The following is a 23,303-nucleotide window of genomic DNA, read 5'->3' on the forward strand; positions in this document are numbered from 1 at the left end:
GGTAAAGTCTAGTTCTGGGAATATATAACAACCATGTAGTTTATGAAATCAATTAAGAGTTACAGATGGAAAAAGGCTAAGACGCCATTGGCCTCTGGCTGCAGAGCATCTATGCTATGACACTCACTGGTTTACAACAACAACAACAACAACTTGTACTTATTTAATGCCTTTAATACATTATACGTCTCAAGTGTTTCCAAGGAGAATTATAAAGCAAACCTTGACATTTAACAGCGTACAGCTTTAAGGACAGACAAACCCAGATTTGATCAGAGATCGGTTTTAAGGAGTTTTTGAAGGAGATTAATGAGATAAAGGAGTGGAGAGATTTAAGTAGTTTAGTACCTCAACAGCTGAAAGCACAACTGCCAATGACGAAGGAACTGAAATTGCTCAAGAGGGCAGAATTCGAGAAGCATAGCTATCTCGGAGGCCCACGAGGCGAGAAGAGATCAAGGGAACAGGGAGGGGTGAGGCCATGGACAGATGTGGCAACAACAAAGAGAATTTCAAATCATTAAACAGCATTTAAACCCCTTCAATACAGACAAGCATGTATAATCATTCACAACACAATGCGTAATTAACTCTGTTTTAAGGAAAACTCTGCTTACATTTGATGCTAATAGGGTTGTCGGGTCCAGAATATCCAACCATCGAAATAACCTATGGAAGAAGGACTGCAGAACACAACAATCAAACTAAGTACAATAAATACAATATAGCAAAAATCGATTTATAAAATAATGACTCCGATGTATTATTTGTGCTGTGAATATTTTCTCCAGAAAATACTGTGGAGTCAAAAGCCAATATCTGTACTCTCATTAAGCTGTTTTTCCCATTGGTTCTAAATATTTGTTACAAACACTCTTCAACAACAATGAAAAGTTTTTTCTTTATTTTTAAACAACTCAGAAGTTAGTGAAGTTTGGTTGTGTGGAAGACACTGGAGTTCCGGTAGTATCACTGGGCTAATAACCCAAAGGCCCAGACTAATGCTCAGGGGGACATGGGTTTATATCCCATCATGGTGGAATTTAAATTCAATTAATAAAGTCTGGAATCGGGAGCTAGTCTCAGCAATGGTCAAATCCTTAGGGAAGGAAATCTGACATCCTTACCGGATTTAAAGTTTTAAAGTTTATTTATTATTGTCACAAGTAGGCTTACATTAACACTGCAATGAAGTTACTGTGAAAATCCCCTTGTCGCCACACTCCAACATCTGTTCAGGTACACTGAGGGACAATTTAGCATGGCCAATACACCTAACCAGTACGTGTTTCAAACTATGGGAGGAAACTGGAGCACCCAGAGGAAACCCATGCTGACATGGGGAGAACCTGCAGACTCTGCACTGACAGTGACCCAAGCCAGGAATCCAACCCTAGCGCTGTGAGGCAGCATTGCTAACCACTATGCCACCCACGTGATTCCAGATCCACAGCAATGTGGTTGACTCTTAACTATCCGTGAAATGATCTAACAAGCTGCTAAGTTCAAGGGATGAGCCACAAATGTTGGTCTTGCCAGCAAAGAATATAAAAAAAATTAAGGCACCACTCACCCAAACATCACTTCAATCTTGAACATTGTTGTTAGAGGCTTTGCATTATTCTTTGAAAAAGAGTTTAAAAATCACAATGTGTATGGCATTAAGAACACAGTATTTTGATGTTGGATTGAGTTGATCTTACAGCATCTTAGGTGATGGTGATGGTCCCACGAGCTATTGGCCTGGTCAGGAGGAAACGCTTGCTGTTCTTCTGGCTATTCTGTTGCAGGGAGGCAATTTCACCATCCCTCAATTAAAGGAACAAGTGGGTGGCTGCCTCCTTGAAGTAGACATTCTGCACAAAATGCCACTCTCTTGTTAATCAAGGTGTACGCCCCGGCTCTAAACAGCAAGCGGCCAGTTGTCTGGCAGCAGCTTCCATTCCTGCTGGCAACATCTAAGTTGATCATCCTAGGCAGTGGTTTCAGCTGCAAAGCCTTTGTTCAGACTCCCGATGGGAGTGCTAAAGCACACCAAACTGTACAACACCTTCACCAACCCTTCAAACTAAGTGCAACACAGGTACACCTGTTCAAAACCAAGCAGGTCTCTCCGTTCCACCATAGAATTTTGTTTTTCTCTCCCCATACATTTGCAGTCAGCTGCACTGACGTCAGGCCGGTCTTTTCTCTGACCCACTGCACCTGACTGTCAACTGCAGGAAGCCACAGAGAGAGAGCTCGCTAATCTGCAGCCTGAAGGAAGAAGACAGCTCATTTTTTTAAGAGAGGATGCGTGACACAAGGCTCAGCAGAGTTTCCCAATCCTTCCTCTATCATGGCGTTATCAGACGGCAGCATGCAGGTGGATTTGGACAAACTACTAACTCTGGATGATCTGATGAAGGCTGTCATGCTCTTTGAAATGAGCAAAACCCCCAGGGGTGATGGTTTACCAGCTGAGCTGTACCGGGCTCAGTGGGACTGGAGCATGTATCCAGCCAGCAGCATGTCACAATCCACAAGGAGAGGCTTCATTAGTTTCATCTACAAGCGGAAGTGGGAGACCGAGGACATCAGAAATTGATGGCCTGTTACTCTGCTCAACACGGGCTACAACTTTCCATCCAAGATCCATTGAAGTCTGCTCTGGAGTTGGTGATCCAGCCTGATGAGACTTGCGTTATACACAGCAGGAAGATCTCTGCTAGCCCAGTATTACTGAGAGATAAGATTGGTGTCATCCGAGATAGAAGAATGGACACTGATCTCATTAACTTGGAGAAGCTGACAGTTGTTATAGCCCATTGTGCACCTACGCATTGAACATGCTCTCAAACACGAGGCTTGGGGAGGGAGTCCACACTTGGACCCAACTGTTCTACCCAACAATCAGGAGAGTAGATTTTATCAACACGTGTGAAACAGAATGCTTTCCAATCTAATCCGGAGTCAACAAAGCTGTTCTCCCTTGCTGCTGTATCAAATTGTTCCCTCAGGAAGGATCTGAGCGTAAGGGCGTGGTGATCCTTGGGAGCAGAGGTTTCTTTTCAAGGATTAAAGCCTCCCTGGTTGGGCAATGGTGCTGACGTCTGTTTGGATCTGTTGTCAGTCTGTAGACTGACAAACATCTGCAATCAGTTCAAACTGGCTTCAGCAAAAAGAAGTACATTGCAGTAAAAGATAAGCAACATTCTGTAGAAACACTCTTCACCATCAGGTCAGACTACCTTAAGCTATGATTTAGAAGGGCCAAGATGTGCACCAAGAACTGGGATGAACAGATAGGTAAGGTGAAACAGAAACAGGAGGGCAGCAATGCTCCCTGTCAATTGTAAGAACCTCATCATCAGTTTGGGGGGGGGGGCAATTTCAGTATCACTCTGTGTGGTTCATACTCTGCTCCTGTACTGTGACAGTCCGCCGAGCCCTTTTTTTGAAACTTTACCTTCTGGGAAATAACATGCAAATCTCTGCATGAGGAAGAAAAAACATCCCCATCAACATTCCCATCCTACTGACCACCTTTGTGTATAACTGCACCAAGCTGTGCAAAGATCCCCGTTATAGAAACATCACTTATTACTGTTTCCCCAGTGTTGAAAAGTTTGTAGAGGAAGATAATTTTGACCGCAAGTCCCATCAGGCAGTGGTGACCTCCACAGGAGATTCTCATGCCCCTGGGAAAGACAAAGACAGTGCATCCTATGGGATGGTTCTCAGAATAGACTGCCAAAATCATTTGGCAGTACACCTCATCGACAGAACTTTCAACCACCAAGATGTCACTTGGCAATGTGCCTTCCCCATCAGATCCTTCATACATGCAGGGCATCTTAGCATCAGTGCCCACTGACCTCTGCATGAAACCACAGTCAGGAGGAAACTGTCACCCACCTCTGCATGGAACGTGCAATTGCCAGAAGGGTCTGGATAGGGATGCAATGCTTTTTGTCGAGGTTCATCCTGATAAATTGCATAACACAGGATTCCTTTATGGACTATTCCTGAAACAGATACCAAGCCAAACATCAATTGTTCCAGGAAATCTATCAACTTGGTGAACGATACCCTTTATCCCACCAGAGACTTGTTGGTCTTTCATTGCAAGTAACTACCTGCAACCGAGTCTTGCAGACTGACACATTCCAAGATCTCAGACTGCGTGTTGAAGGACACATTGAAACATGTTACAGTGGCTCAATATCAAAAAGCCACACTATAGCACTAATACACCACAGGTGGCACAGTGGTTAGCACTGTTGCCTCACAATACGAGGACCTGGGTTCGATTCCCGGCTTGGGTCACTGTTTATGTGGAATTTGCATGTTCTCCGTGTCTGCATGGGTTTCCTCCAGGTGCTCAGGTTCTCCCCCCCACAGTCCAAAAGATGTGCAGGTTAGGTGTAATGGCCATGATAAATTGCACCTTACTGTCAGTGGGGCTAGCTAGGGTAAATGCATGGGGTTACGGGGATAAGGCCTGGATGGGATTGTGGTCTGAGCAGACTTGATAGCTGAACGGCCTCCTTCTACACAGTAAGAAGTCTCACAACACCAGGTTAAAGTCCAACAGGTTTATTTGGTAGCAAAAGACACTAGCTTTTGGGCCCCTGACCCTTCGTCAGGTGACTTTAACCTGGTGTTGTGAGACGTCTTACTGTGTTTACCCCACTCCAACGCCGGCATCTCCACATCATGACTCCTTCTACGCTGCAGCATTTTATGCTCAAAGCTGTGGCTGGAACCAGTATGAAATGCCCTGGGGCTGTAACATTTGAGACAATGGAACCACACTGATCTGTATTGCACTGAGCAATCTGCAATTTCCAAATTGTACTGCAGTGAAATGTATCTTTAAAGGGGGCGGGGGTCTTATTTTACCAACAATAGAAGTATAAGGAGAACAGGCACAGCAGTCCAGAAGAGTGGACCTTACGACTGGGCTGTTGGTTGCAGAGATAAAGGAGTGAACCAGTCAGGATGAGATTTGTTACAATGGAGGTGCAGATTCTGAATTATTTGGAGAAGAAAGGTGAATCTAGCAATCACTTAAGGGCTGGTAATACGGTTAAAGCATTATACATCGACACAGTTACCTGTTCCCTTCTCCACTGGTTGACATTCAGCTCCATTGGGTGTGGATTACAGCAGCACTGACCTCCCCCTGCTGCCTGTGAGGCTGGGACTCAGACTGAACCTCCTGCAGCCCACAGCCTGCCCACAGCCGCCATCTTACACTGACAGCGAGGCCAGGCTGCCGCAAGAGCATGGGAACAACATCCTCCCACTGGCAGGGACGACGCTCTTCACCCTTGGATCGCTTCATAATTCTAAAATACCAGCAAATTAACAACATCCCAATCGCAGCAGATCAAATAAATTAAAATGACATGGCTTGGAGCCCAGTACAGCGCCACCGTTCGTTTGGGAGGAGTGGGCACAACAGCATGGTGCGGCTGGGAGGAGCAGACACAGCGGCACTATGCAGCTGGGAGGAGTGCGAGCAGCGTCGCCGTGCGGATGGGACGTCGGAACATAGCGCCACCGTACGGCTGGGAGGGAGCACGGTGCCACGGTGCGGCTGGGAGGTCTGAACGTAGCGCCACCATGCGACTGGGAGGTGTGGGTCACCTCCCAGCCACTGTGCCCCTGTGCAGCTAAGAGGGAACACGGCGCGCCAGGGCAGCTGAGATGAGCGGGCACAGCCCAACAGTGCGGCTGGGAGGAGGAGGAGGAGGAGGAGGAGGAAGAAGAAGCAGCAGCAGCAGCTGCAGCGCCACGGTCGGCTATCAGGAGAAGGAAGCAGCGCCACTGTGCGGCTGGGAGGAGGAAGCAGCGGGCGGGAGGATCCGCCTCCTCCATGCTGTTCGGAGTGTCGGCTGGAAGTGGCAGCTCCAGTGAGGCCGGGTCGGATCGGCGGGTGGATGAAGAGTCTGTCAGTGGCAGCTGGTGAAGGTGGCGCCGTTGGCCGTTGCGAGGTCGGGGCTGAGAGCAGCAGCATGTCCTGAAAAGCGCCTGGAGGTGAGTGCGGCCTGGGGGCACCGGGGGGGCCTGAGCCGACTGGAGGCAGGGAGAGAGCGGCAAGGAGCAGGGAGAGGGAGAACAGAGAGCCCAAGATATATATATAATAGAGAGAGAGAGAGAGACGGGAGAGAATAGGATAGAGACGAGAAAGGAGAGAGAGAGAGTGAATTGAGAGACGGGGGTAGAGAGAGAGAGTAAAATAGAGACGAGAGCGTATACCTGTGCGTATATATATATATATGTATATAGAGAGAGAGAGACAAAAAAGAGAATAAAGAGTGAAAGAAGAGAGAGAGAGAGAGGGAGATATTGAGAGAGACAGAAGAGTGGAGGATCGGGGGGAAGAGAGGAAATAGATATGGGAGAGAATAGAGAGGGGTATGTGGAGAGAGGGAACAGAGGGGGAGATATGGGGACAGCGAGAGAAGAGAGAGCTAGAGTGAACAGAGCTAGAGAATAGAAAGAGATTGGCAGAGATGTACTTTCAGAACGATGACAGTGAGGGAGACAACATCAGGACAAAGGGCAGAGATTGATAGAAATGCAGAAAAATAGGAAATGATTTGGGATGAGGGTTGCTGTAATGCAGAAAATCTTCAAAAGGTAGGTTAAAGTAGAATGAGAGAGCCTAAGAATGGGGATGCAGAGAGAGAAAGAGATCGAATCACGAAGAAAACAATAGAATATCACAATGATGGAGAGTGAATGATGGGAGAGAACTTATAAAATTCTAACAGAACTAGACAGGGTAGATGCAGGGAGAACGTTCCGGACACCCCCAGCATCAGGAACAAAGGGTCTGAGGATTCAGGGTAGTCCACCTAGGATGAAAGATGAGGAGGCTTTTCTTCACCCAAAGAGTGGTGAGCCTGTGGAATTCATTACCACAGGAAGTAGTTGATGCCAAAACATTGAATGTATTCAAGACGTGTCTGGATACAGCATTTGGGACACATGGGATCAAAGATTATGGGGAGAAAGCAAGATTAGGTTATTGATTGGATGAACAGCTATGATCGTGAAGAATGGCGGAGCAGGTTCAAAGGGCTAAATGGCCTCCTCCTGCTCCTACCTTCTACGTTTCTATGTAACTCTAGTAATTGGGAGGCTGTCCCTTAATATGAGGGAAAATGAGAATGAAAACTCATCAGTAAGGATAAAAGTGAGAGCCACTGATAGCATGATAACACAAGCGGGATTAAAGTATTGGTAATGTTTCTGATCAGTGGGAATGACCAATTCCAAACCCATGCATAGTGAGCAAACACACGTAGAGGTGCCTGTGTGCGTGTAAAGGGTGTGTGACACATTTACAGCAATACGTGGTAAATAGAGGTTAAAGTGCATCTTATTGAAAAATTCACCTTGCCAGTCTGGCTTCATGAATTATTTTTTCAATAGAGTAACACTGGGGGGGGGGGCTTAAGAAAAGTAAGGTGAGGTTTAAAAGACACACACACAACTCTTTCCATCATAAAGTTAACATTTATTTATTAGTCACAAGCAAGGCTTACATTAACATTGCAATGAAATTACTGTGAAAATCCCCCAGTCACCACATTCCAGCGCCTATTCGGGTTAGTGCACCTAATCATGTGCAAGTTTTGTGAATTGCTTATAAATGTTTAGTGATGTTAGCTTGTGAAACAACTGGACCATTTTAAACCGGCACTACTACATGAAAAAATATGTTTCTGAATCTTTTGAATTTTGTTGTTGGTTCAAGGGTCATTTTGATCCTAAAGACTTTGTGTACTTGCATCACAGCAAAAACAAAATACTGTGGTTGGAACTCCAAAATAAAAATAAATTGCTGGAAATACTCAGGTTAGGTGACATCAGTATTGCGCCATAGTCACAGTATTCAACTATTATTGTTATCAACTATTATTATCATTGTTAGTGCGAGTGGGCGAAATGACCACTACGGACTCAGGGTGAAGTTCAATAACGGCACAGCTTTATTTTCTTTTACGTCGACGGCGAAGCACAGTCAGGACATACAATCGGACTGTCTCAAAAGCACTCTGCCCGTCCCTCGCAGCAGGCTATAGTTATACCTGAACTTTAGTGCAGTATGCGATTCAAATGCTAATACCTAATACCTTATTTACAGTATTCGACCTTAGCCATCCTGTCTCGATGTTTCCAAGTGTTGAGGAAATTGTTTTAGGTGTGTGTTAATTGTTTTGTCTGGTTATTTATTAGATTAGAATCTCCAGGGTTTGAACCATAGACGTGTCATTGATCTGAAAAGAGGTTTTGAGGTGCCAGGAATGTCTCCTTAACTATGCTAATTTTAGGTGTCTCCGTGGGTTGTTTGACTGTTTTAAAGGTGCTGATTTTGATGGGGTGGAGATTTAGTTCCTGTAGGTGCCATCCTGTCTAGCTTCCCTTATGTGTCAGCCCTCATTTGCGTTCTAAAAGCATGCTCTTGCCTACTGATCAGTGTCTGTTACTTGGTGGTTCTTAGTGGAGGGGCTCTGAGGGTAGCTTTAGTTTGCTTCCATTTTGTGTGCCCAATTTCATAAAATTTGTTGTCCGATAGCATCATCAAGCCAGGGACCAGCCCTTTTTCAGTGAGGAGTGCTGGAAGCATGCCATGAGCTGTACAGCCATTCCTAAACGTACCTAATGAAGCTACAGCACGGCAAATGTAGCTTGTGACAAAATAAAGCCACCCTACAATCAAGGGATCAGACCAAAGCACAATTATATTTCAATACCCTTCATTTCAATGATGGTGGAAAATTAAGCAACCAACTGGAAGTGAAACTTCCTCAAACGTAGCAACATACATAGAAGATAGGAGCAGGAGAAGGCTGTTTTGAGCCTGCTCCGTCATTCATTATGATCATGAGTGATCGTCCGACTCTAGCCGAATACTGCTTTTTTTTCCTCCATAACCTTTGATCGCAATAAAAATCTACACCTTAATGATGGGTGAGCCCAATGCAAAAGACAAGGTTGAAGCATTTCTTGCTAAAACTATGCAAGTCACGACTTAGACCATGGCTGGAATGCTGTGCATAGCTTTGGTCCCCTTACCTAAAGAAAGACATACTGGCGTTGGAGGCAATCCTGAGAAGGTTTGTTAGATTGAACGCAGGTGTAGATGGACTTTCATTGTGTGAAGAGGTGAGTTGCATTTGCTGGGCAATGTGGAAAATTGACCGGGCATGTCCTGTCCATAAAAAGCAGGACATTCCAATCCAGCCAATTACCACCCCATCATTTGGCAGCATTTGACTGAACTTTAGCAAACCTGAAGCTGATGGAAATCATGGGGAAATCTCTTCACTGGCTGGAGTCATATCGAGCACAAAGGTTGGAAGCCAATCATCTCATTTACAGGACATCTTTGCAAGTGTTCCTTATGGTCATGTCCTTGGCTCAGACCATCTTCCAGTGCTTCATCTAAGGTTAGAAGTCTAGATATTTGCTGATGATTACATAATATGTACCATTCATTGCTCCTCAGAATCCAAAGCAGTCTGTAACTGAGTCCAGTAAGACCTGGACAGCATTTGGCTGATAAGTGGCAAGTGACATTCACGCCCATGAACTACCTACCAATGACACTTTACTATCACTGAATTCCCCACTGCCAACATCATGGGGGTTACTATTGACCCGAAACTGAACTGTACTAACCATATAAATATGTGGCTACAAGAGCAGTGAGAGTCTTGGAATCCCGTGATGACAAAGTGCCTCACAAGAGGTTATTGCAGAAGGTCGAGGGACATGGAGTTGGGGGTAGGGTGTTAGCGTGGATAGAGGATTGGTTGTCAAATAGGAGGCAGAGAGTGGGGGTCAACGGGTGCTATTCGGATTGGCGGATGGTGACTAGTGGAGTGCCCCAGGGGTCGGTGCTGGGGCCTCAGCTTTTTACCATTTATATAGATGATCTGGAGGAGGGAACCGAGTGTAGAGTGTCGAAATTTGCTGATGACACCAAGATTGGTGGAACGGCAAATTGTGCGGAGGGTGTGGAGAGTCTGCAGAAGGATCTAGATAGGCTGGGCGAATGGGCCAGGAAATGGCAAATGGAATTTAATGTTGGCAAGTGTGAGGTGGTCCACTTTGGTAGGAAGAATGGTAGGAAGGACTATTACTTACGGGGTGAAAAACTGCAGCAGGCGACGGTGCAGAGGGACCTCGGGGTCCTTGTGCATGAGTCGCAAAAACCCAGCTTGCAGGTGCAGCAGGTGGTCAGGAAGGCGAATGGGATGCTGGCCTTCGTAGCGAAGGGGATTGAATATAAAAGTAGGGAGGTCTTGCTGCAGCTGTATAGGGCATTGGTGAGGCCGCAGCTGGAGTACTGTGTGCAGTTTTGGGCGCCGCACCTGCGCAAAGATATTTTGGCCTTGGAGGGAGTGCAGAGGAGGTTTACTAGGCTGATACTGGAGTTGAGGGGGTTGATCTATGAGGAGAGGCTGAATAAACTGGGCTTGTACTCGTTAGAGTTTAGAAGAATGAGGGGAGATCTCATTGAGACGTATAAGATGATGAATGGGATGGATAGGATAGAGGTGGAAAGACTCTTCCCACTCAAAAAAGACAGTAGGACTAGGGGGCACAGCCTCAAGATAAAAGGGGGGCGGTTTAGAACGGAGTTGAGGAGGAACTTCTTCACTCAAAGGGTGGTGAATCTCTGGAATTCTCTGCCCGTTGAAGTGGTGGAGGCTGCCTCGCTAAATATTTTTAAGACGCGGGTTGATGGGTTTTTGATAGGAGAGGGGATTAAGGGTTATGGGGAGAGGGCGGGAAAGTGGAACTGAGCAGCGACAGATCAGCCATGATCTTATTGAATGGCGGGGCAGGCTCGAAGGGCTGGATGGCCTACTCCTGCTCCTATTTCTTATGTTCTTATGTAACTCTTCTCCTAATTCCCCAGACCCTGTCCACCATCTGCAAGGCTCAAGTCAGATTGTGATGGAATACTCCCCACTCAACTGGATGCTCCAACAACACTCAAGAAGCTCAATGTCATCCAAAAAAAAATCCTATCACCACCTTAAACATTCACTCTCCACCACTGACGCACAGTGGCAGCGGTGTGTCCCATCCACAAGATGCACTGCAGCAACTCACCAAGGCTCCTTTGACAGCAACTTCCAAGTTTGCCACCTTGAAGGACAAGAGCAGCTGATGCATGTTCCCCTCTAAACCACACAATTTCCTGACTTGGAACTGTATTGCCATTCCTTCATTGTCGCTGGGTCAAAATCCTGGCACTCTCTTCCTGACAGCATCATTGGTTTACTCAATAGAGGTGTGAGTTGTGAGGTGGATACAGAGAAGTTTTAAAGGGATTTGGGGAGGCTCAGATAGTGCATAATTGGAATTTTATGAGGATATAACGAGTGTGGTTGACAGAGGGGAACCGGTGGATGTGGCGTATTTGGATTTCCAGAAAGCGTTCGATAAGGTGCCTCACAAAAGGTTGCTGCATAAGATAAAGGTACATGGATTTGGGGTAAAGTGTTAGCGTGGATTGAGGATTGGCTATCTAACAGAAAGCAGAGAGTTGGAATAAATGGGTGCTTTTCCGCTTGGCAGTTGGTGACTAGTGGTGTGCCGCAGGGATCGGTGCTGGGGCCTCAACTATTTACCATATACGTAGATGACCTGGAGGAGGGGACCGAATGTAGGGTAACAGAGTTTGCAGATGACACAAAGATGAGTAGGAAAGCAAATTGCGTGGAGGGCACAGAAAGTCTGCAGAGAGACTTGGATAGGCTAAGCGAGTGGGCAAGGATTTGGCAGATGGAGTATAACCTTGGTAAGTGTGAGGTTATCCACTTTGGAAGGAATAATAGTAAAATGGACTGTTACTTAAACGGTGAAAAATTACAACATGCTACTGTGCAGAGGGACCTGGGGGTCCTTGTGCATGAATCACAAAAACTCAGCTTGCGGGTGCAGCAGGTGATCAAGAAGGCAAATGGAATGTTGGCCTTTATTGCAAGAGGGATGGCGTATAAAAGCAGGGACGTCGTGCTGCAACTGTACAAGGTACTGGTGAGACCGCAGCTGTAGTGTTGTGTACAATTTTGGTCCCCTTATTTAAGAAAGGATATATTAGCTTATGAGGAGAGATTGATTAGTCTGGGCCTGTACTCATTGGAGTTTAGAAGGTTGAGGGGAGATCTGATAGAGACATATAAGATAATGAAGGGGCTAGACAGGGTAGAAGCAGCGAGGTTATTTCCACTTACAATGGAAACAAGAACTAGGGGACATAACCTCAAAATATGGGGGAGTCAATTTAGAACAGAGTTGAGGAGGAACTTCTTCTCCCAGAGGGTAGTGAATCTTTGGAATTCTTTGCCCATGGGAGCAGTAGAGGCTACCTTGTTAAATGTGTTTAAGTCACAGGTAGATAGATTTTTAACCAGTAAGGGAATTAAGGGTTATGGGGAGCAGACGGGTAAGTGGAACTGAACCCACTATCACATCAGCCATGATCTTATTGAATGGCAGACCAGGCTCGAGGGGCTAAATGGCCTACTCCTGCTCCTATTTCTTCAGTTCTTATGCACAGAAATTTGGCACATGGAATACAATGTGGAGAAATGTGACGATATCCATTTTGGGAGGAAAACAAATACAGAGGATTTCTTAAATGTTGAGAGGCTGGGAACTAAAAGTAAAATTTTATTATCAGTCACCTGTAAGCTTGAATTAACACTGCATTGAAGTGACTATGAAATTCCTCTAGTCGCCACAATCTGCCCTGCCGCCTGTTCGGGTCAATGCACCTAACCAGCCGTCTTTCAGAATGTGGGAGGACCCTGGAGCACCTAAACCCACGCAGACTTGGGGAGAATGCAAACGCCACACAGACAGTGACCGAAGCTGTGAGGCAGCAGTACTGACCACTGTAATCATGCTGCCGTACTGTTGAACTTTGAAAGGACTTGGATGTTCTTCATGTGTCACTGAAACTAATATACAGGTAAAGCAAGCAATTAGGAAGGCAAATGGTCTACTGGTCGTGATTACTAGAGGATGAACTTGAGTAGGAGTAAAGATGTCTGAGTGCAATTATATAAAGACTTGGTGGATTGTACATAGGAAGTATTGTGGCAGTTTTGGCCTCATGTAAGGAAAGGTATGTTTGCCATAGAGGGAGTGCAATAAAAGTTCACCAAATGCATTCCTGGGATGCAGGGAGTGTCTGATGAGGAAAAATTAAATAGATTGGGCTTTTATTCTCTGGAGTTTTGAAGGACAAAGAGGTGATCTCATTGAAATGTAACAAAAACCAAAATTCTTACAGGACTCAACAGGGTTGATGCAGGAAGCCTGTTTCCCCTGGCTGGGGCCAGTTGGAAGGTTCGGGGGTGGGGGGTGTGGCGGCGGTGGAGGAGGAGTCTCGAACTAGGGGACACAGTCTCTGAAGTAAGGTCATGTACTTAAGGCTGAGGTAAGGAGGAATTTCTTCACTCGGGATGATGACTGTTTGGAATTCTGTACCCAGGGGAGCTGTGGAGCTCAATCATTGAACATGTTCAAGACAGAGATTAATAGATTTCTACATAGTAAAACATTGGGGGGGATGTGGGAGTAGCATAGGAGAATGGTGTTGTAGAAGACCAGCCATGATCTAATTGAATGGTGGAACAGGCCAACTCCTGCTTCTATTTCTTCTTACGCCACGTGGACTGCAGTCGTTCAAGAAGGTGGCTCACAATAACTTTCTCAAGGACAATTCGTGATGGGCAACAAAAGCTGGCCAGGTGCTCATCCTATGAAATTCAGACTGCCAGCTTTCTATCAGAACCGGAAAACGTCAGTGATGCAACAGGTTTTAAGCATGTTTTAAGCCAGACTGAGATTGATGGGAAGGCCTGTGATAGGGTGGAATGCAGGAGTGGTTAAATGATGAGAGGGACGATAGTGCAAAGCAGAAGGAGATGGTAACAGGACAAGCAAAGGAACGAAAGATGTATCGAGAGGAGGTTTAAATGGGAATAATGGAATCATCACCAACAGCTGGAAAACGGGGGTCGAGATTCTTTATACCAACTGGTCTGGCAGCACCTGTGGAGAGAGAAACACAGTTAAAATTTTCAGTCATATTTCCCTTTTCAGTTCTAAAGAAGAGCCATATTCAACTGTCTGTGTGGAGTCTGCACGTTCTTCCCGTGTCTGCATAGGTTTCCTCTCTCACTCTAAAGATGTGCGAGTGAGGTTGATTGGCCATGCTAAGTTGCCCCTTAATGTCAAGAGGATTTGCAAGGTATATACATAAGGGATAGGGCCCAGGTGAGATTGTGGTCACTGTAGGCTCGATGGGCCTAATGGCCTCCTGTTAGGATTCTCTGATTCTATGAACTTGTAGCGTTCACTCTGTTTTCTTTCTCCACAGATGCTGCCAGACCTGCTGAGTATTTCCAGCATTTTCTGTTTTTATTTCATTTTTCCAGATCCGGGAATTCTTTTGAACGGGGAGTGGTGGGTGGCTGGGGGGGGCGGCAGCGGCGTGACCCACCCTGACAGTGGAAATTTGTATCACCAATTTGTAAGCTGCTGAGAATAAGATCCATTCAACAGTCAACCTGCATCCTGTTTGCATTCCAAACAGAAAAGACTGTCGTATCTAATTAATCTGCTGTGTGTCTGTGCTGACGCATGTTTTGTGTCAGTGATCCCTTCGGTTGGCTCGAGGTTTGCTGTGAATGTTGGAAATCTGACCCACTCTAAATGTGCTCGTTTGCAGTTTTAAAATACACTAATATATAAATAAAAACGAGCTTTGTCTTACCGTGATGACCTTACGTTCGCTGAAGCTGCATGTGGTTGTAATGAGGCTGGACTGAAGTGTAAATACCGGGGGAAAACAAAAACTGCTGCAGCTCTGAATTTTCCAGAGGACAGGATACCTGGAGGATTTGAAAGAAGAGTTTAAGTAAGTGGGCTTGAAGGGATGGGTTCATAGGAGGCTCTGGAATGTGGGGAAAATGGTAAGGGGTTAAAGTAAAGTTGAAATTTATTTATTTGTCACAAGTAGATTTACATTTACGGTGAAAATCCCCCAGTCGCCACTCTCCGGCGCCTGTTTGGGCACACTGAGGGAGAATTTAGTACGGCCAATGCACTTAACCAGCACCTCTTTCAGACTGTGGGAGGAAACTGGAGCACCTGGAGGAAACCCACACAGACACGGGGAGAACATGCAAACTCCGCACAGGCGGTGACCTGAGCCGGGAATCGAACTGGCGTTGTGAGGCAGTTGTGCTAACCACTGTGCCGTACACAGGAACTCTCTCCTTTGGATGTTAAAGCCTATGCCATTGATAATAGGGATTCTGCAATGATAAGTAAGATTTTTTTGAAATAACTTCATGAACGTGAGATTTTCGACTATAGTTTATATCAGTTAACAATTTGATTTAATTAAGCTGTTGGAGCAAGACATGTTTAAGCTACAATAAAGCTGTAATGCACCCTGACCCAATTCTTAGCATCGTGGGAGTTATTATGGCGGTTAACCTATTTATTGCTGAAAGGTTAACTGAAAATATAAAAACATAGAGTTAACCAGAAGTTTTGCAATGAATTTACGCCAATGGATCTTTTACTTATAAACACATTAGTTTCCCGTTGCAAATAATCTACTTATTCAGTTGTTTCGAAAGATTTTTGAGCCCCAAAATATTTTGATCATAATCTTCTGCTCCAGTATTCCATGATAGTGGCTTTGATTAACTGTGTCAAATAAAACTCAATCAGTACTTGGTTTTCAGCATGTTCACACAGCAAGTTTTAGCATTGGTATGAAGTTATGCCGGCTGCGTGTTGGTGCTAGACGTGTGAAGTCTAAATTGTTCTGAGTCCTGATGCCAGACTGAGTGAGTTTACCTGATGAGTGGCTAAGCCTTGGGGCCAAAGTTGTGCTGGGTTTGATTCACATGCTGTATTTGTTAGTTGAACCTCTTGCAGGGTTGTGGACACTGGAGAGCATGAGGACACTGCGATGTACACTAGCGGCCCCAACTGGAGTGGGAACAGGAGACTGGGCCCTTTTGTTCTTGATCGGTTCCTGTATGACCCTGGTGAGGGGGTCAGCAGTGCTGTCCCTGGTGCCCTGCAATCTCATTCTGTCATACACACGCATTTGTATCTAACACCTGAGTGAGGTAGTGGGGACCACCTGTGAAACTGCATCCCTGATATGGAGATGCCGGCGTTGGACCGGGATAAGTACACTAGGTAAAGTCCAACAAGTTTATTTGACTATCAAATAAACTTGTTGGACTTTAATCTGGTGTTGTGAGACTTCAAACTGCATCCCAGCAGTGAGAGGGTGCCCTCATTAAAGTCAGCAAGATGAGACTGAAGGTTATAAGAAGAGTAGTAGAGTGATTGTGGATCCAGCAATCCATAGGACCAGGTGGTTCCAGCCTGTGGAACTGAGATTTGTGGAATTTGAATCGTTATGTCAAATCCTTAAGTTTCATAGGAGCAAATTGGGTAGTGGAAGATTATTCTGAATTTCCTCATAAAGCTGTCACCTGTGAATGTCACTCTACTCAAGAGATTAAGTTACGGAGAGAGTATTATCAAGCATTCTAAATACGTCATAAACCAGCTTCCTAATAGCATTTCCTCTGCCTCCAGTGTTGGAGGCGATGGAGGAAGTGGCCTAGTGGTATTATCGCTAGACTATTAAACCAAAAACTCAGCTACTGTTCTGGGGACCCGGGTTCAAACCCCACTATGGCAGATGGTGGAATTTGAATTCAATAAAAAATATCTGGAATTAAGAATCGACTGATACCCATGAATCCATTTCCGTTGATTGTCGGAAAAACCCATCTGGTTCATTAATGTCCTTTAGGGAAGGAAGTCTGCCGTCCTTACCTGGTCTGGCCTACATGTGACTCCAGAACCACAGCAATGTGGTTAATTCTCAATTGCGCTCCAAGGGCAATTAAGTAAAGTTTATTTAATAGTCACAAGTAAGGCTTATATTAACACTGCAATGAAGTTAGTGAAATTCCCCTACTAGAGATGGGCAATAAATGCTGACCAGCCAGTGATGCCTGTGTATGAATGAAAAAAAAATTCTGAGTAGCAAATAAAAGCAGCACCAAATCGCAGTAGGTCAGCATCCTGGAGCCAGAGAGGCTGCGAATGGAGACCCAGCGTTCTGTGAAGTTGTAAAGATGGCCAAAGTCCACAGCTGAAGGGAGTCAAATGGGCAGCAGGCAGGACCGTGAGGTTCACATTTACACACGATCACTTGGAATGGGTGGGCTTGATGGCTCAAACTTTGTTCTCATTCTAAACTGAAATTTTTATTTTTCAGTAACAAGCTCTTCACACTGAGTTAGAAGCAATAAGTTTTGGTAATAGGCTTCGTAAAGACCAGGAGATAGAGGAAGTGATTGTTTGAGTTGTTCAAACCGGGGAGATTCTAGGTTTCATTTCATTATAGGGCGGCACGGTAGCACAGTGGTTAGCACTGCTGCTTCACAGCTTCAGGGTCCTGGGTTTGATTCCCGGCTCAGGTCACTGTCTGTGCGGAGTTTGCACATTCTCCTCGTGTCTGCGTGGGTTTCCTCTGGATGCTCTGGTTTCCTCCCATAGTCCAAAGATGTGTGGGTTAGGTTGATTGGCCATGCTAAGAAATTGCCCCTTACTGTCCAGGGATGCATAGATTGGTGGGTATAATATGTAGGGATATGGGGGTAGGGCCTAGGTGGGATTGTGTTGGGTGCAGGCTTGATGGGCCGAAGGGCCTCTTTCTGCACTGTAAGGTTCTATGATTCTGCTGCACGTGCATTAGATAGTCACAGAAGAAGGAACTTCAAATAGAAGTTGAGATTTAACACTGCAGTATTGTCTGTAAAATAATTATACTTTCCTCTCTCACACACCCTTCTGTAAGTTTGCTGGATTATGTTTCAATAGCAGCTTGTGTTCCAAGTTCCTAGTTTGGAATATGTATGTGATGAATTGGGTCTAGATGTGTGAAAGTGGTTCTAGTCAAGTCAGTCTTCATGGTTGTGACCTTCAGTTAAATGTTACTGAATGTCTCTGGTATATTGAATAAACCTGATATTGTTTGAACTGACAATATGAGCTTTGTTTTGTGTGCCAATGCCAGTTATTGGCACATATTAATAAATGAAGTATAAATAGCTTTACATCTTTAGGGAACCTGGTGAAGTGAGCTTGTGGTCAGGTGCTTGGTTGGCCTTGGTTCTTCACCTCCAGAATAAGTTATGCATACCTTCTCAATCACTGTTGCCCTGATAAAGAGCTAGAAGGTTTGGCAATTTAAAGATCTACTTCTTTCTGACACATCAAGCATCATTGAATAGAGATATTGTATAATCAGAATTCAATAATTGAATGACGGACAGATCAAATTGCTATAGTTTTGAAGGTCTGAAATGTAGATCTGGGGATAATTTTTTAAAAAAATATGCCTTGAGGTTGTCAGCATTGATTGGGAGGCTGGATATCTCAATATCATTCATGAGACTGCCATTTCCACACACATGCTTAGAGTACAGTTGTTGCAGGACTCATCGTGAGCTCTTCCTTCAGAAGTGGTCTCTGAATTCCCCAGGTGGTTCAGTGAGTGCCTGCCTGACAACATGGATTGTCCCGGATCAGGAAAGTCCCTTCAATCTGGTTGAGACATCCTCATCCACCGATGTGGTGGGAGGGGATATATCTACATGGGGAATGTGAATGTTTCCCATTCCCAACTGTCCCTCAATTAGAATTGCATTTTCTTTCTGGCACAGACAGGATGGGATGTGGCTCAGTTGAGATCAGCTCCACAGTTGAACTGCCTACTGATGCTCAGTATCTTGGTTAATACATGATAACACATTTGAGGAAAACATAGGTCTCTGGTCTCCTTTAAACTGGACCTTGGCAAGGCCAAATGATATCTGCTGAGGAGGTTTAAAAATGAGAAAATAGTGAGACAGTGACCATATCGAATTAATCTAGATTTGAAGTATAACTGTTAATTGTAGTTTGCCCATTGCGAAAAATTATGATTTGTCCGTGTTAGGTTTTACATTTGTTCATAATTCTGTGCTGAGCATCCTGTCTCCTGGTGACATTGTACAAGCCAGTACTGCCTCTGTCCATTCAGCAAAGTCAAGAGCCTGCAGCGATCTGCAGCAAACTCCTTCAGTGAACTACCTGGTCAGCAAAAGAAGCTTAAATGTTACATAGAGGACAGCGAGCTGCACTGTCTACTACTTGTGTTGCAGTCACTGAGAAGCAGCAAAATGGTCTTAGTCTTTGAAGATAAAATGATTGATTTGGGTGTAATTTGTGGTTTAAGAAAATACTTTTCAGCTTCCTGTGCCTGCAGATGCTGAATCGTGCTGGAGGGTGGTAGTTGGCTTCTGCCATTGTACCCAATAGGCCATTCTTTGTACATGGCCGCACAGAGTGAGGCTATTTAATTGCCAGTGGCATCACAGCCAAACTCAATCCTGCCGTCACCTCGCATCCTTAAACACTTATGATCCAGCATCGGATTGGGATCAGGATCAGGAGTAGGAGGTGCCCCTGGCTATATGTGCCCTCTCTTTAGCCAGAGAGCTAAGTTCAGCGCATGAGCTGCAGTCTCAAATCAACATACTCAGCGTGAATCAGGAGCTGACAGTGAAAAAGTGATCAGAGTGCCATGTTTAACAGTGCAATCACCTGCTTTTGTGTAGCAAAGGTAGGCAGAACAATTTTGAAAGAGGGATTTGAAGATAAGAGTTTTAAATTCAAAGCAGGATGGCTGGAATTGGTAGAATACAGACAAGAAGGCCAGCAACGATAATTGAATCTGGAGGTGGGAAAGGCAGACACAAGCGCTGAGACAAGACATTGTTGCAGATGTGGAAATTAGCAGTTTTGATGATGAGAAGAATGTGGGATTGGAAACAGTTTAGAGGCAAAATGATGCATTACCAACTGAGTCATTGGGGGTGGATAAATGCTGAAATGAGTCTTCATGCTATATGGACCCCAACAGTGTGCATTGTTCCACTGAGTGATAAGATGCCCTGGGAACACTGGCAAACCTAAAATACATTCTGATTCATTGTCCAAACTCAGTTATACTGAAAAATTGAGATGCTGCAGGGGCAGCATGGCGGCACAATTGTTCGCACTGCTGCTTCACAGTGCCAGGGATCTGGGTTCGATTCCTGGCTTCAGTCACAGTCTGTGTGGCGTTTGCACATTCTCCCTGTGTCTGCATGGGTTTCCTCTGGGTGCCCTGGTTTCCTTCCACAGTCCAAAGTTCTGCAGGTTAGGTTGATTGGCCATGCTAACTTGCCCCTTAGTATCAGGGACTAGCTAGGGTAAATGCTAGGGTAGGATAGGGCCTGGGTGGGATTGTGCTCAGTGTGGACTCAATAGGCTGAATGGCCTCATTCTACACTGTAAGATCTATGATTCTATGATCAGTGAGGCAATCAGCCACTCTATGGTTTAATTCAATGTTTAAGACTTCAGCCACAGTGTGCGCATATCTTTTTTTTCCAATTATCCTGCGTTATTTGTCATAGTTTCCCAGATGCTGACATGTTTGCAGTAATTCAGAAGTAAATTCAAGCTGAGTTGCGCAGTACCCTTGTTTGAAATGGGAATTATGGCTGTGCTAGTCCAGCTGTTCCCAGCATTATTCCTGAATAATGGGGCAGGGTCGCTACCTGTGGGCCTGTGACATTATGTGTTAAATATGCAGGGCTGAGTTGGTATGTCAGCCCACAATGCTGGAAGATGAGAGAATCATGGAATATCATAGAATCCCCACCTTTGGCCCCATCGAGCCTGCACCGACAACAATCTCACTAAGGCCCTTAACCCCATAAGTGAGCTTACAAGCAGTTTTCCTTTTGATTCTCCTGTAGTTTGGAGCACAGGAGAGCAATGTTGGGTGCAGTTTGTTGTGTCTACGTTACTACACCTGCTGTTTTATGGTTTTCAATTCTTGTTTTTTGTCGCAGTAAGGGAGTCAGATTTGTTAGCACGCTTGTCCCTCCAATGTCTGCATTGGGTGGTGTACAATTACCATTGTAATCCTGGTCACATGTTGGCACTCTTCCGCATCCCTCCCCTGGAGATTTTGTCTGAAAGACAGGAGGAAGGTTTTACTTCCAGAAATGTGATCACGGTGGCAGGCAGCTGGGCTATGACACAGATCAGTCAGCAGCAGTTTCTAGAGTGTGCCGTACGTGTTGGACATTGATAAACTGACATTGATAAACCATCATTGGTAAAATGATCTGATTTGAGCACTTTTTGAGTTACTTATAACTAATTATTTGCTGGTACCAAATCCATTCATTATCGCTTTGTTCTTCAATTTTTGCCTTCCCTTTAAACATTCAGAAGAAAACCTACATATCAGCCTCACCTTGTATTGTCTGGGGATCAAATGTTAAAACAAGGAGGGGTTATGAAATGGAGATTCTATCTATTCTATCAAATTCTATCCTTATTCCTGGTGGAATTTGGTTGCGTCATTTCCTGAGTTGAGTATTTGTCTTGTCACACTTCCATAACAATTAAAGGATTTTGTTAATACATTAACCAACAAGTACTCCGCAGAACAGAGAGGCTGGGAGGTGACCAGCGTAAAATTAGAAGGAGTACTTTTCAAATAGATATTAAAGTCAGCGGGTGGAGAAGGAAATGTGGGCGCGGAAGGGCGGTGTTATCATATTTTGTTGTCTTCACCCAAAAAACATGAAATCCAGCTTATATGGGTATGTGTCAACTCCAAATTAAACTTAAAACAAATAGAATATTATGCTCAACAGCCAGCTTGGTGAAGTTTGAATCAGAGGCAGTCGTGGTTGGAACATATTGTGCTAGCTTTGTCTTGTTCTGCTCAACAAGATAAAAAGGAAACTTCAAACTAAGAACATGATAATAGAGGAGGCTGACTTACTTAGGACTGAGCTGTAAGGAAGGAGTGAAGGAAATTGGGCATTTTCATTCACGAAAGAAGGGAATGTGGAATAATTTAAGGCAGTAAAGTGCAGCTTCAAATTAAACCCCTGAAAGTTTGACACAGGAGCGCAGGTTTGGACTAACAAAGAGACAAGTTTAATATTTTAAGTCTGGAAGTTCTTTACAAAGAACTAATTATTAGTATTTATTGTCTCAGTTACTCAATTTTCATATCATCAGCTTCACTTTTGTATCTCTTCGTGGCCTCACTCCTCTCTGTCTCTGTAGTCTTCTTTAGTCTTACAAGGTTTCAAGATCGAGATCTCTGTGCTCCTCTGATTCTGGTAAAAGTGCCTTCAGCTTTGTTCTGAAGCTTTGGATTTCCTTCTCTGCCTCTCTATCACTCTTTCTTATGTAAAATACTCCTCAAAGCTCACCTCGTGCTGACTAGGGCTTAATGACAAAATGTTTTTTTTCTATGGCTCTTGCTAACAGTCTTGAGTTGTTTTACTACAGTAGAGGTGCAATACAAGTGCAAGTTGTTGCTATTTGGGTAAAATAGCAGAAGCTGAAACCTTGCAAACATTAAACAAACATTTGGATTTGTGATTTCTGGATGAACTCAGTTGGGCTGTATTGCCTTTCCAATCTCCCTATGTTGTTTTTGCCCTTGACTTTCACTCATTGGTGTTTTTCCATCTTTTTCCTCAGAGCCAATAATTAACACTTTGTTCCATCACAAATAGGTTGTTTGTCTGTGTCCTAAACAAAGTGTGATAAAGATTTGTTTCATTGAGTTTTTTTATTTCAAAATTGATTCGCAAGCCTTAATTGTCTGCTATGTAGGAGGAGGGAAGGATTAAGTTAAAGCGCCAATTTGTTTAGTCTCATCATCTTCATAACTTGTCAAATGCAATAATGGTTTTCGAAATTGAATTTTTCAAAAGATACTGAGTAAAATTGGTAGTTATTTCAAGTTATATATCATTATAATGCATCGAGAGAGATCAGTTTATCCTTTCTCTGATTGTGGCTGAAATGTAGACATTAAATTCCTTTGGGCTGTTGTGATATTATTAAAATATTTACAGTAACATCTGCTCTTTCACAGAGTAGGTTACCTTGGTGATGGAGTTTATATTAAACAAAATTACCATCTTCCAATTCAAATAGCTGATCTTTTAGTTGAAGCGGCCCACAAGTTATACAAAAAGGGACCTGGCAAAAGAAGGTTTTTGTATAATTTTGTCCTGGCTTACAGTGTGCACTAAACTGCACACGGTACAGTGATGCAGCAGGACATAGGCAAAGAGAAGGGGAAAAGGAACGTAGTA

At 44.4% G+C, this 23,303-nt stretch overlaps 2 protein-coding genes across 5 annotated transcripts in view; one reads left to right on the forward strand and one right to left on the reverse strand.

Moving 5' to 3' along the window:
* sfxn4 (sideroflexin 4) overlaps positions 1 to 5,523 on the reverse strand; it is a 31,055-nt gene extending 25,532 nt beyond the window's left edge. The window contains exons 1-2 of the mRNA XM_080205854.1: positions 5,100 to 5,523; positions 618 to 683 (exon numbers count right to left, since the gene is read on the reverse strand). Of these exons, the coding sequence (XP_080061980.1) occupies positions 618 to 683; positions 5,100 to 5,135 (102 nt within the window). The 5' untranslated portion in view covers positions 5,136 to 5,523. The remainder of the gene's footprint in view (positions 1 to 617; positions 684 to 5,099) is intronic.
* Positions 5,524 to 5,772: 249 nt separating this feature from the next.
* Positions 5,773 to 23,303, forward strand: part of gpam (glycerol-3-phosphate acyltransferase, mitochondrial) — an 85,849-nt gene continuing 68,318 nt past the window's right edge. For 2 of the 4 annotated variants that reach the window (XM_080205855.1, XM_080205859.1), the window contains exon 1: positions 5,773 to 6,024. The gene's annotated coding sequence lies outside the window, so the exon portion shown is untranslated. Of the gene's footprint in view, positions 6,025 to 14,676; positions 14,948 to 15,340; positions 15,360 to 23,303 lie in introns of those variants that run through there. The other 2 variants (XM_080205856.1, XM_080205858.1) reach the window with 2 other exon arrangements.

The sequence above is a fragment of the Carcharhinus amblyrhynchos genome, chromosome 17, assembly GCF_965287045.1.
Source record: "Carcharhinus amblyrhynchos chromosome 17, sCarAmb.v2.hapA, whole genome shotgun sequence".
NCBI lineage: Eukaryota > Metazoa > Chordata > Chondrichthyes > Carcharhiniformes > Carcharhinidae > Carcharhinus > Carcharhinus amblyrhynchos.